At 45.5% G+C, this 13,047-nt stretch overlaps 1 protein-coding gene across 1 annotated transcript in view; it reads left to right on the top strand.

The window, feature by feature from the left end:
- LOC110513669 (small G protein signaling modulator 2-like) overlaps window positions 1-13,047 on the top strand; it is a 141,548-nt gene that overhangs the window by 77,841 nt on the left and 50,660 nt on the right. Inside the window, exons 4-8 of the mRNA XM_036961562.1 lie at window positions 2,010-2,174; window positions 2,664-2,731; window positions 3,549-3,697; window positions 10,243-10,377; window positions 12,399-12,523. Coding sequence (XP_036817457.1) covers window positions 2,010-2,174; window positions 2,664-2,731; window positions 3,549-3,697; window positions 10,243-10,377; window positions 12,399-12,523 — 642 coding nt within the window. The remainder of the gene's footprint in view (window positions 1-2,009; window positions 2,175-2,663; window positions 2,732-3,548; window positions 3,698-10,242; window positions 10,378-12,398; window positions 12,524-13,047) is intronic.

Genomic DNA, 13,047 nt, shown 5'->3' with positions numbered 1-13,047 from the left:
GCTATATGGAAGAAATGAAATAGTAACACCTGCAAAATGAGGAATGTAAACCACGGAAACATACACTACCATCCCCTGTGCCTAATTAAAAACATCACACAAACCTCACCAAAGCAACAACAAAAAACATTTTTTTTTGGACCAGCCCCCCCAGTAAATGTACAACTGTCCCTTTAGTAAAAACCAATTAAGAATCTCCCATTGAATCCTAAGCGGACCTCCTGACTGTATGGTATGCTGCCCCCTCCTGGTGACAACTACAACTTCACCTGTTAAACAGGTGTCTTTCTGTAGAGACCCAAATCAACCCATAGCCACTCGCCCCCACCCATTATGTACTGTATAGGTGACACGGTGGAGACCGTACCGTAGCCATTATACCTATCCTACCCCTTTTTAATGGAGTCAAGTGCATACACACTGTAGTTTACTCTACAAAACCAAGAGGGAGAGACACAACAAGACAATTACTCAGCTCAGAGATAGCATACAGTCTACTCTACAGTAGGGTGGAAAAACGTATGTTTGTTTGGAGGATTTCCTCCTAATTCCTTTATTCTTCCAACTGGGACTTCTGGAATCCCCAACCTACAGCAACACCAGTCTTACCTGAGATCATCTGCTGAACCCTGACCCCTGAACCCTGACCCTAACCCCTACTCCGAACCCTAACCCCGAACCCTAACCCCTACCTCGTACCCTAACCCCGAACCCTGACCCTAACCCCGAACCCTGACCCTAACCCTAACCCCGAACCCTGACCCTAACCCTAACCCCGAACCCTGACCCTAACCCGAACCCTGACCCTGACCCTAACCCCAACCCCTACCTCAAACCCTATCCCCTACCTCGAACCCTGACCCTAACCCCGAACCCTGACCCTAACCCCGAACCCTGACCCCGAACCCTGACCCTAACCCCGAATCCTAACCCCTACTCCGAACCCTAACCCCTACTCCGAACCCTAACCCTGAACCCTAACCCCTACCTCGTACCATAACCCCGAACCCTGACACTAACCCGAACCCTAACCCTAACCCCGAACCCTAACCCTAACCCTAACCCCGAACCCTAACCCGAACCCTGACCCTGACCCCAACCCCTACCTCAAACCCTATCCCCTACCTCGAACCCTGACCCTAACCCCGAACCCTGACCCTAACCCCGAACCCTGACCCCGAACCCAAACCCGTACCCCGAACCCCTACCTCGAACCCTAACCCCTACCTCAAACCCCAACCTTTAACTCAAACCCCTACCCCTAACACCTACCTCAAACCCTAACCTTAACTCAAACCCCTACCCCTAACCCCTACCTCGAACCCTACCCCTAACCCCTACCTCAAAATCTAACCAACCCTAACCCCTACTCCGAACCCTAACCATAACTCAAACCCCTACCCCTAACCCCTACCTCGAACCCTACCCCTTACACCTACCTCGAACCCTAACCTTAACTCAAACCCCTACCCCTAACCCCTACCTCAACCCTACCCCTAACACCTACCTCAAACCCTAACCAACCCTAACCCCTACTCCGAACCCTAACTTTAACTCAAACCCCTACCCCTAACCCCTACCCCTAACCCCTACCTCAAACCCTACCCCTAACACCTACCCCGAACCCTAACCTTAACTCAAACCCCTACCCCCTACCTCGAACGCTAACCTTAACTCAAACCCCTACCCCTAACCCCTACCTCGAACCCTACCCCTGACACCTACCTCGAACCCTAACCTTAACTCAAACCCCTACCCCTAACCCCTACCTCGAACCCTACCCCTAACACCTACCTCGAACCCTAACCTTAACTCAAACCCCTACCCCTAACACCTACCTCGAACCCTAACCTTAACTCGAACCCCTACCCCTACCTCGAACCCTACCCCTAACCCCTACCTCGAACCCTAACCTTAACTCAAACCCCTACCTCGTACCCTAACCCCTACCTCGAACCCTAAACCCTGTCATTTACTGTCCTTTGCCTTTTGCCCCCTAGAACCCAGAGGACCCAGCGTGTGGGTCAGGAGCCCCTGAAGAGGCAGGGGTCGTCGTCTGCAGGTCGCGCCCCCCAGCCCCTCTCCGCTCAGGCCATCAAGCACATCTGGGTTCGCACCGCCCTCTTCGAGAAGGTCCTGGACAAGGTCGTACAGTACATCGTGGATAACTCCAGGTAAGAAATTAATGGCAACTTCTGCATTAACTCACACTGCACTGTATGCAAAGAGCAACATCTTGTCCATGTCTCTTCCAGCCAATTGAATTAGCTTTCTCCCTGTTGCCTTTTTGTTCTGCACATGACATTTCTGCCTGTCGTGAACTGTCAGACTCCCTCATTTCATTCCCTCCTTATGTCTTGCATAAAGCCTAATGGAGTCATTTGAGTGTAGTTTTTTCATTGTTTGACTCAATGCTCTTTTGTTGTTTCTCTACATTGCGTGTGTGTGTGTGTGTGTGTGTGTGTGTGTGTGTGTGTGTGTGTGTGTGTTGTCTCTACAGTAAGTACTATGAGAGGGAGGCTCTGATGTGTGTGTGTGTGTGTTGTCTCTACAGTAAGTACTATGAGAGGGAGGCTCTGATTGTGTGTGTGTGTGTGTGTGTTGTCTCTACAGTAAGTACTATGAGAGGGAGGCTCTGATGTGTGTGTGTGTTGTCTCTACAGTAAGTACTATGAGAGGGAGGCTCTGATGCATGACTCAGTGTTTGGACCCATCCTGGCATGTCTACTGGGTAAGTTGACCCTAAGAGCTGTTATAATGCTACATTGGGTTGTTATAACACCCCTGTGGACTGTTATAATGCTACGTCGGGTTGTTATAATGTCATTACGGACTGATATAATGCTACATTGTATTGTTATAATGACCCTTCAGACTGTTATAATGCTACATTGGGTTGTTATGTCTCTACGGACTGATATAATGCTACATTGCATTGTTATAATGACCCTTCAGACTGTTATAATGCTACATTGGGTTGTTGTAATGTCTCTATGGACTGCTGTTATAATGCTACATTGGGTTGTTATAATGTCTCCACCGACTGTTTTAATGCTACATTGCGCTGTTATGTCTCTACGGACTGATATAATGCTACATTGGGTATTTATAATGTCTTTACGGCCTGTTATAATGCTACATTGGGTTGTTATAATGTCTCTATGGACTGATATAATGCTACATTGGGTATTTATAATGTCTTTACGGCCTGTTATAATGCTACATTGGGTTGTTATAATGTCTCTATGGACTGATATAATGCTACATTGGGTATTTATAATGTCTTTACGGCCTGTTATAATGCTACATTGGGTTGTTATAATGTCTCTATGGACTGATATAATGCTACATACAGTAGATACTCTTTTTGCCTCTATTTACTCTCTCGCTCTCCCTCCGTCATTCTCACCCTATTTTCCCCCCTCTTTATATCCCTCTCCCCCCTCTCCCCCTCCCTCTCCTCCCTCTCCCCCTCCCTCTCTCCTCTCTCCCCCCTCCCTCCCGCTCCCCCCCCCCCCTCTCTCCCCCCTCCCCCCTCCCTCCTCCAGTGGGTCCCTGTGCTCTGGAGTACACTAAGCTGAAGACGACCGACCACTTCTGGACGGACCCGTCGGCCAACGAGTTGGTCCAGCGCCACCGGATCCACGGGGCCCACCGGGGCCAGGACGCTTCCCCCAGCAGGAGGCCCGCTCTAGGGGTGAGAGACACTGGGTCCCTGGGGGCCTGAGGAATGCATGGGGCTCTTACTGGAGCAGTTGGTCAATACTGTACAATTCATTCCGTAAGGATTCAATGAGCAGCTATGGCAATACTAATTTCCTTTATACATTTGAAGTCAGAAGTTTACATACACTTAGTTGTAGTGATCAAATCTCGTTTTTCAACCACTCCACACATTTCTTGTTAACGAACTATAGTTTTGGCAAGTCGGTTAGGATATCTACTTTGTGCATGACACAAGTAATTTTTCCAACAATTATTTACAGGCAGGCTAATTGACATCATTTGAGTCAATTGGAGGTGTATCTGTGGATGTATTTCAAGGCCTACCTTCAAACTCAGTGCCTCTTTGCTTGACATCATGGGAAAATCAAAAGAAATCAGCTAAGACCTCAGAAAAAAATGGTATACCTCCACAAGTCTGGTTCATCCTTGGGAGCAAATTACAAACGCCTGAAGGTACCACGTTCATCTGTACAAACAATAGTACGCAAGTATAAATACCATGGGACACGCAGCCGTCATACCGCTCAGGAAGGAGACGCGTTCTGTCTCATAGAGATGAAACTACTTTGGTGCGAAAAGTGCAAATCAATCCCAGAACAACAGCAAAGGACCTTGTGAAGATGCTGGAGGAAACAGGTACGAAACATTCTAAATCCACAGTAAAACGAGTCCTATATCAACATATCCTGAAAGGCCGCTCAGCAAGGAAGAAGCCACTGCTCCAAAACCGCCATAAAAAAGCCAGACTACGGTTAGAAACTGCACATGGGGACAAAGATCGTACGTTTTAGAGAAATGACCTCTGGTCTGATGAAACAAAAATAGAACTGTTTGGCCATAATGACCAAAATCAAATCAAATCAAATCAATTTTTATTTGTCACATACACATGGTTAGCAGATGTTAATGCGAGTGTAGCGAAATGCTTGTGCTTCTAGTTCCGACAATGCAGTAATAACAAGTAATCTAACTAACAATTCCAAAACTACTGTCTTGTACACAGTGTAAGGGGATAAAGAATATGTACATAAGGATATATGAATGAGTGATGGTACAGAGCAGCATAGGCAAGATACAGTAGATGGTATCGAGTACAGTATGTACAAATGAGATGAGTATGTAAACAAAGTGGCATAGTTTAAAGTGGCTAGTGATACATGTATTACATAAGGATACAGTCGATGATATAGAGTACAGTATATACGTATGCATATGAGATGAATAATGTAGGGTAAGTAACATTATATAAGGTAGCATTGTTTAAAGTGGCTAGTGATATATTTACATCATTTCCCATCAATTCCCTATATAGTGCACTACTTTAGACCAGGACCATCGTTATGTTTGGAAGAAAAAGGGGGAGGCTTCCAAGCCGAAGAACACCATCCCAACCGTGAAGCACGGGGATGGCAGCATCATGTTGTGGGGGTGCTTTGCTGCACGAGGGACTGGTGTACTTCACAAAATAGCTGGAATCATGAGGAAGGAACATTTTGTGGATATATTGAAGCAACATCTCGACATCAGTTACATTTTGGTCGCAAATGGGTCTTCCAAATGGACAATGACCCCAAGCATACTTCCATAGTTGTGGCAAAATGGCTTAAGGACAACAAAGTCAAGGTATTGGAGTGGCCATCACAAAGCCCTGACCTCAATCCCATAGAAAATGTGTGGGCAGAACTGAAAAAGCGTGTGCGAGCAAGGAGGCCTACAAACCTGACTCAGTTAAACCAGCTGTCAGGAGGAATGGGCCAAAATTCACCCAACTTATTGTGGGAAGCTTGTGGAAGGATAGCTGAAACATTTGACCCAAGTTAAACAATTTAAAGGCAATGCAACCAAATACTAACTGAGTGCATGTAAACTTCTGACCCACTGGGAATGTGATGAAAGAAATAAAAGCTGAAATAAATAATTCTCTCTACTATTATTCTGACATTTAACATTCTTAAAATAAGGTGGTGATCCCAACTGAACTAAAACAGGGAATTTTTACTAGGATTAAATGTCAGGAATTGTGAAAAACTGAGTTTAAATGTATTTGGCTAAGGTGTATGTAAACTTCAGATTTCAACTGTATTTAGCCAGGATAGTTCACTTAGTAACAATTGTTTTCCCAGGAGTCCTGGGAGCAGTTTCTCAGAAGGGCACAGACCCTTGTAGTTAGACAATAGGGCTAAGTAACTACAATGTTATTGGTTCAAATCCCTGATGGGTAAAGGACCCAGTCAGTTTCAATCATGGTCGCATGGTGTGCGTCCCTAATGGCACCCTATTCCCTACATAGTGCACTACTTTAGACCAGGGCCCTATAGAACCCTATTCCCTATATAGTGCACTACTTTAGACCAGAGCCCAATAGAACCCTATTCCCTATATAGTGCACTACTTTAGACCAGAGCCCAATAGAACCCTATTCCCTACATAGTGCACTACTTTAGACCAGAGCCCAATAGAACCCTATTCCCTATATATAGTGCACTACTTTAGACCAGAGCCCTATGGCACCCTATTCCCTATATAGTGCACTACTTTTGACCAGGGCCCAATAGGTGCCAGTCACATTCTGTTAAAGGTCCCCAAAGCACACAGTTGCCTGGGTCGCTCCTCTTTTCAGTTCACAGCAAAAAACAAGATGCAACAAACAGTCAAACTGGCCCATTTTATCTCCGTTTCCACATTCAAAGACAATCATGGACACTCTTTTACTGACATTTGTGGCTGCTTCGCGTGATGTGTTTAATCTGCCATTTTGTCCTTTGTGCCTAACAATTTTTGTGCCATGTTTGTGCTGCTACTAATTTGTGTTGTCGTGTTGAGTTGCTGTCGTGTTGTGTTGCTGTCGTGTTGAGTTGCTGTCGTGTTGAGTTGCTGTCGTGTTGTGTTGCTGTCGTGTTGAGTTGCTGTCGTGTTGTGTTGCTGTCGTGTTGAGTTGCTGTCGTGTTGAGTTGCTGTCGTGTTGAGTTGAATTGCTGTCGTGTTGAGTTGTTGTCGTGTTGTGCTGCTGTCGTGTTGTGTTGTCATGCTGTGTTGTTGTTGTGTTGTGTTGCTGTCATGTTGTGTTATTGTCATGTGTTATTGTCATGTTGTTGTGTTGTCTTGTGTTGTTGTCATGTTGTGTTGCTGCCATGTTGTGTTGTGTTGCTGCTATGTCAGGTTGTTGTCATGTTGTGTTGCTGCTATGTCGGGTTGTTGTCATGTTGTGTTGCTGCTATGTCAGGTTGTTGTCATGTTGTGTTGCTGCTATGTCAGGTTGTTGTCATGTTGTGTTGCTGCTATGTCGGGTTGTTGTCATGTTGTGTTGTTGTGTTGCTGTCATGTTGTGTTGATGTCGTGTTGAGTTGAATTGCTGTCGTGTTGAGTTGTTGTCGTGTTGTGCTGCTGTCGTGTTGTGTTGTCATGCTGTGTTGTTGTTGTGTTGTGTTGCTGTCATGTTGTGTTATTGTCATGTGTTATTGTCATGTTGTTGTGTTGTCTTGTGTTGTTGTCATGTTGTGTTGCTGCCATGTTGTGTTGTGTTGCTGCTATGTCAGGTTGTTGTCATGTTGTGTTGCTGCTATGTCGGGTTGTTGTCATGTTGTGTTGCTGCTATGTCAGGTTGTTGTCATGTTGTGTTGCTGCTATGTCAGGTTGTTGTCATGTTGTGTTGCTGCTATGTCGGGTTGTTGTCATGTTGTGTTGTTGTGTTGCTGTCATGTTGTGTTGATGTCGTGTTGAGTTGAATTGCTGTCGTGTTGAGTTGTTGTCGTGTTGTGCTGCTGTCGTGTTGTGTTGTCATGTTGTGTTGCTGCTATGTCAGGTTGTTGTCATGTTGTTTTGCTGCTATGTCAGGTTGTTGTCATGTTGTGTTGCTGCTATGTCAGGTTGTTGTCATGTTGTGTTGCTGCTATGTCGGGTTGTGTTGCTGCTATGTCAGGTTGTTGTCATGTTGTGTTGCTGCTATGTCGGGTTGTTGTCATGTTGTGTTGCTGCTATGTCAGGTTGTTGTCATGTTGTTTTGCTGCTATGTCAGGTTGTTGTCATGTTGTGTTGCTGCTATGTCAGGTTGTTGTCATGTTGTGTTGCTGCTATGTCGGGTTGTTGTCATGTTGTGTTGCTGCTATGTCAGGTTGTTGTCATGTTGTTTTGCTGCTATGTCAGGTTGTTGTCATGTTGTGTTGCTGCTATGTCAGGTTGTTGTCATGTTGTGTTGCTGCTATGTCGGGTTGTTGTCATGTTGTGTTGCTGCTATGTCAGGTTGTTGTCATGTTGTGTTGCTGCTATGTCAGGTTGTTGTCATGTTGTGTTGCTGCTATGTCGGGTTGTTGTCATGTTGTGTTGCTGCTATGTCAGGTTGTTGTCATGTTGTGTTGCTGCTATGTCGGGTTGTTGTCATGTTGTGTTGCTGCTATGTCATGTTGTGTTGTTGTGTTGCTGTTGTGTTGCTGTCATGTTGTGTTGCTGCTATGTCAGGTTGTTGTCATGTTGTGTTGCTGCTATGTCAGGTTGTTGTCATGTTGTGTTGCTGCTATGTCGGGTTGTTGTCATGTTGTGTTGCTGCTATGTCGGGTTGTTGTCATGTTGTGTTGCTGCTATGTCAGGTTGTTGTCATGTTGTGTTGCTGCTATGTCAGGTTGTTGTCATGTTGTGTTGCTGCTATGTCGGGTTGTTGTCATGTTGTGTTGCTGCTATGTCAGGTTGTTGTCATGTTGTGTTGCTGCTATGTCGGGTTGTTGTCATGTTGTGTTGTTGTGTTGCTGTCATGTTGTGTTGCTGCATGTCAGGTTGTTGTCATGTTGTGTTGCTGCTATGTCAGGTTGTTGTCATGTTGTGTTGCTGCATGTCGGGTTGTTGTCATGTTGTGTTGCTGCTATGTCGGGTTGTTGTCATGTTGTGTTGCTGCTATGTCGGGTTGTTGTCATGTTGTGTTGTTGTGTTGCTTGAAAATAAAGGAGAGCCACACACTCTAGGAGCTCAGATGCAAAAATGTAATATCCAACGTTTCGACAGCCAAGCTGTCTTCATCAGGGTATAATCACAAACACTGCGGGATGACTCGTTTATGTCGTGTCAAAAGACACACAGGTGTCTGTAATCATGGCCAAAAGTGGCCTGATATCATTGGTTAATTCTCAAATATTAAAATGGCAGACAAAGAACAGCATTACAAACAACAAATGGATAGCATACGAACATAGATTCATTTTAGACTACACAAACTTACAAACAATTACAATGGCAAAGTCACAATAATCACAAGAGTGGCTTCAGATCAAAGTCTACGTTGAGACCGAAGGGAACAAGGATCTCGGAGCATCGTAGCACCATTAGGTGTAAAAACTTGACTTATCCAGTTGAGGCCCTCTTCTTGGAGGCAGGCCACTCGATTTCGTCTCTGTTATATCGGCATCGAACATGTCACCCTCCCTAGGAGAGGGGGTGACCTTGATCATTTATTGTTAAAACGAGAGGCTGCCTGGATCTTTAACTTAAAGACCCTTGCTCTCTTCGATCTCAACGTAGACTTTGACATGTTTGTGATTATACCCTGATGAAGACAGCTTGGCTGTCAAAACATTGAATATTACATTTTTGCATCTGAGCTCCTAGAGTGTTCGGCTCTCCTTTTATTTTCAAGTGTTGTTGTTGTGTTGCTGCCATGTTTTGTTGTTGTCATGTTGTGTTGCTGTCATGTTTTGTTGTCATGTTGTGTTGCTACCATGTTGTTGTTGTGTTGTTGTCATGTTGTGTTGCACCATGTTGTTGTTGTGTTGTTGTCATGTTGTGTTGCACCATGTTGTTGTTGTGTTGTTGTCATGTTGTGTTGCACCATGTTGTTGTTGTGTTGTTGTCATGTTGTGTTGCTGTCATGTTTTGTTGTCATGTTGTGTTGCTACCATGTTGTTGTTGTGTTGTTGTCATGTTGTGTTGCACCATGTTGTTGTTGTTGTTGTCATGTTGTGTTGCACCATGTTGTTGTTGTGTTGTTGTCATGTTGTGTTGCTACCACGTTGTGTTGTTGCCATGTTTTGTTGTTGCCATGTTGTGTTGTTGCCATGTTGTGTCATTGTCACGTTGTGTTGCTGCCACGTTGTGTTGTTGCCATGTTGTGTTGTTGCCATGTTGTGTCATTGTCACGTTGTGTTGCTGCCACGTTGTGTTGTTGCCATGTTGTGTTGTTGCCATGTTGTTGTTGTGTTGTTGTCATGTTGTGTTGCACCATGTTGTTGTTGTGTTGTTGTCATGTTGTGTTGCTGCCACGTTGTGTTGTTGCCATGTTGTGTTGTCTTAGGTCTCTCCATGTAGTGTTGTGGTGTCTATTTTCTCGTGATGTGTGTTTTGTCCTAACATTTTTATCCCCCCATCCCTGCATTAAGCCTTTAGCCTCTTGCTAGGCCGTCATTGTAAATAAGAATTTGTTGTTAAATAATGGTTAAATAAAAAAAATTGAGGGACAATCAGTCAGGATCTGAGTCACGTCCTTACACAATCAATACTCAACAACGTAGACCTTTCTCATGGCCTGTTTCCCAGATCCAGAAGAGACAGTCCAGCGTCAGCATGTCCGAGGATAAGTTTGCTGCATCTGCACGGGAATACGTGGAATCTCTTCACCAGAACTCCCGTACTCACCTGCTCTACGGCAAAAACAACGTCCTGGTCCAACCGGTAAGACTAAACAGAGTTTTAATACTGTAACATGTAGTAGTATTATTGTAGTACTGTACAAATATTTTTAGTACAGCCCAGAAGAGGATCAACCACCTTTATGAACCGGCTTCCTCGCTAGGTGTCTTCCTAGGTTCCTGCCTTCTAAGGAGTTCAAACCCCCTCAGAGCCTGGTTCCTCGCTAGGTGTCTTCCTAGGTTCCTGCCTTCTAAGGAGTTCAAACCTCCTCCAGTCCCCTCCCCTGTTTTCAACACTCCAGCCCCCTCTCCTGTTTTCAATACTCCAGCCCCCTCTCCTGTTTTCAATACTCCAGCCCCCTCCCCTGTTTTCAATACTCCAGCCCCCTCCCCTGTTTTCAATACTCCAGCCCCCTCTCCTGTTTTCAATACTCCAGCCCCCTCTCTTGTTTTCAACACTCCAGCCCCCTCTGTTTTCAATACTCCAGCCCCCTCTCCTGTTTTCAATACTCCAGCCCCCTCCCCTGTTTTCAATACTCCAGCCCCCTCTGTTTTCAATACTCCAGCCCCCTCTCCTGTTTTCAATACTCCAGCCCCCTCTCTTGTTTTCAATACTCCAGCCCCCTCTGTTTTCAATAGTCCAGCCCCCTCTCCTGTTTTCAATACTCTAGCCCCCTCTCTTGTTTTCAATACTCCAGCCCCCTCTGTTTTCAATAGTCCAGCCCCCTCTCCTGTTTTCAATACTCCAGCCCCCTCTCTTGTTTTCAATACTCCAGCCCCCTCTGTTTTCAATACTCCAGCCCCCTCTCCTGTTTTCAATACTCCAGCCCCCTCCCCTGTTTTCAATACTCCAGCCCCCTCTGTTTTCAATACTCCAGCCCCCTCCCCTGTTTTCAATACTCCAGCCCCCTCCCCTGTTTTCAATACTCCAGCCCCCTCTCCTGTTTTCAATACTCCAGCCCCCTCCCGTTTTCAATATTCCAGCCCCCTCCCCTGTTTTCAATACTCCAGCCCCATCTCCTGTTTTCAATACTCCAGCCCCCTCTCCTGTTTTCAATACTCCAGCCCCCTCTGTTTTCAATACTCCAGCCCCCTCCCCTGTTTTCAATACTCCAGCCCCCTCTGTTTTCAATACTCCAGCCCCCTCCCCTGTTTTCAATACTCCAGCCCCCTCTCCTGTTTTCAATACTCCAGCCCCCTCCCATTTTCAATATTCCAGCCCCCTCTCCTGTTTTCAATACTCCAGCCCCCTCTGTTTTCAATACTCCAGCCCCCTCCCCTGTTTTTAATACTCCAGCCCCCTCCCATTGTGAGGATATCGACACTGAGCCTTTTTCAACAAAAAAAATAAGAGATTGGAGAACACGTTGAGAGGGATCTTAGACCATTCCTCCGTACAGAATCGTTCCAGATCTTTGCTATCCTTCATCTGTTCTTATGGACTGTCCTCTTCAATTCAAAACCGCAAGTCCGGAGACTGAGGTGGCCATTGCAAAAATGTTGATTTTTGTAGTCAATTAACCATTTCTTTATAGATTTTGATTAGTGCTTGGGAGTTTAGTTGTAATTGCTAGAAGATCCACTTGAGGCCCATGTGTCAGCCTCCTGGCCTCCTACTGGGTAAAGTTCATGATGCCGTTGATCTTAACAAGGTCCCCAGGACCAGTAGAAGATAAATAGCCCCATAACATCACAGATCCACCACCATATTCTACCGTAGGTATGAGGTACTTTTCTGTGGGGCGGCAGGGTAGCGTAGTGGTTAGAGTGTTGGACTAGTAACCGGAAAGTTGCAAGTTCAAACCCCCGAGCTGACAAGGTACAAATCTGTCATTCTGCCCCTGAACAGGCAGTTAACCCACTGTTCCTAGGCCGTCATTGAAAATAAGAATGTGTTCTTAACTGACTTGTCTAGTTAAATAAAGGTTAAATATATATATTTTTAAATACCGACGTTTATCAACAACAAGAGCTCTATTTTCATTGGCACTTTGGGATACCCGGTTATGGTCAGATGGCTTGAAAATAAAGCTCTTTGCCCCCCCCTCCCTCCCTCCCATATAGAAGAAAGAGATAGAGATGTTGTGGGGGTACCTGTCCCTTCACCAGTCAGGGGACAACCTCACCTTGAAGTGGACCCCTAACCAGCTCATCAACGGCACCCTGGGGGACTGTGACCTGGAGAAGAGGTAGGTACAGGGACATAGATGTGAAGTGCCGTAGGTAGAAACATATGGCGATGGACGTACCTTCCTATTTCACCTTTCCCCGGGTCAGAGAGTCAAGGCAACCTGACAAGAGTTACCACACAGGGGGCTTTAATGCCAAGCAGGAGTATTTATCATGGAAATGGAGAGATAATGAGAGAGATAATGAGATAGATAATGCATGAAATACGACATGATAACTATACATCTTAATAACATGGATATAGAGGAATATAAACTGGGTGGTTGGAGCCCTGAATGCTGATTGGCTAACAGCCATGGTATATCAGACCGTATACCATGGGATATAGAGGAATATAAACTGGGTGGTTGGAGCCCTGTATGCTGATTGGCTAACAGCCATGGTATATCAGACCGTATACCATGGGATATAGAGGAATATAAACTGGGTGGTTGGAGCCCTGTATGCTGATTGGCTAACAGCCATGGTATATCAGACCGTATACCATGGGATATAGAGGAATATAAACTGGGTGGTTGGAGCC

The sequence above is a fragment of the Oncorhynchus mykiss genome, chromosome 24, assembly GCF_013265735.2.
Source record: "Oncorhynchus mykiss isolate Arlee chromosome 24, USDA_OmykA_1.1, whole genome shotgun sequence".
Lineage (NCBI taxonomy): Eukaryota > Metazoa > Chordata > Actinopteri > Salmoniformes > Salmonidae > Oncorhynchus > Oncorhynchus mykiss.
The sequence above is the reverse complement of the archived record's forward strand: the minus strand, read 5'-3'. Positions and strand labels throughout refer to the sequence as shown.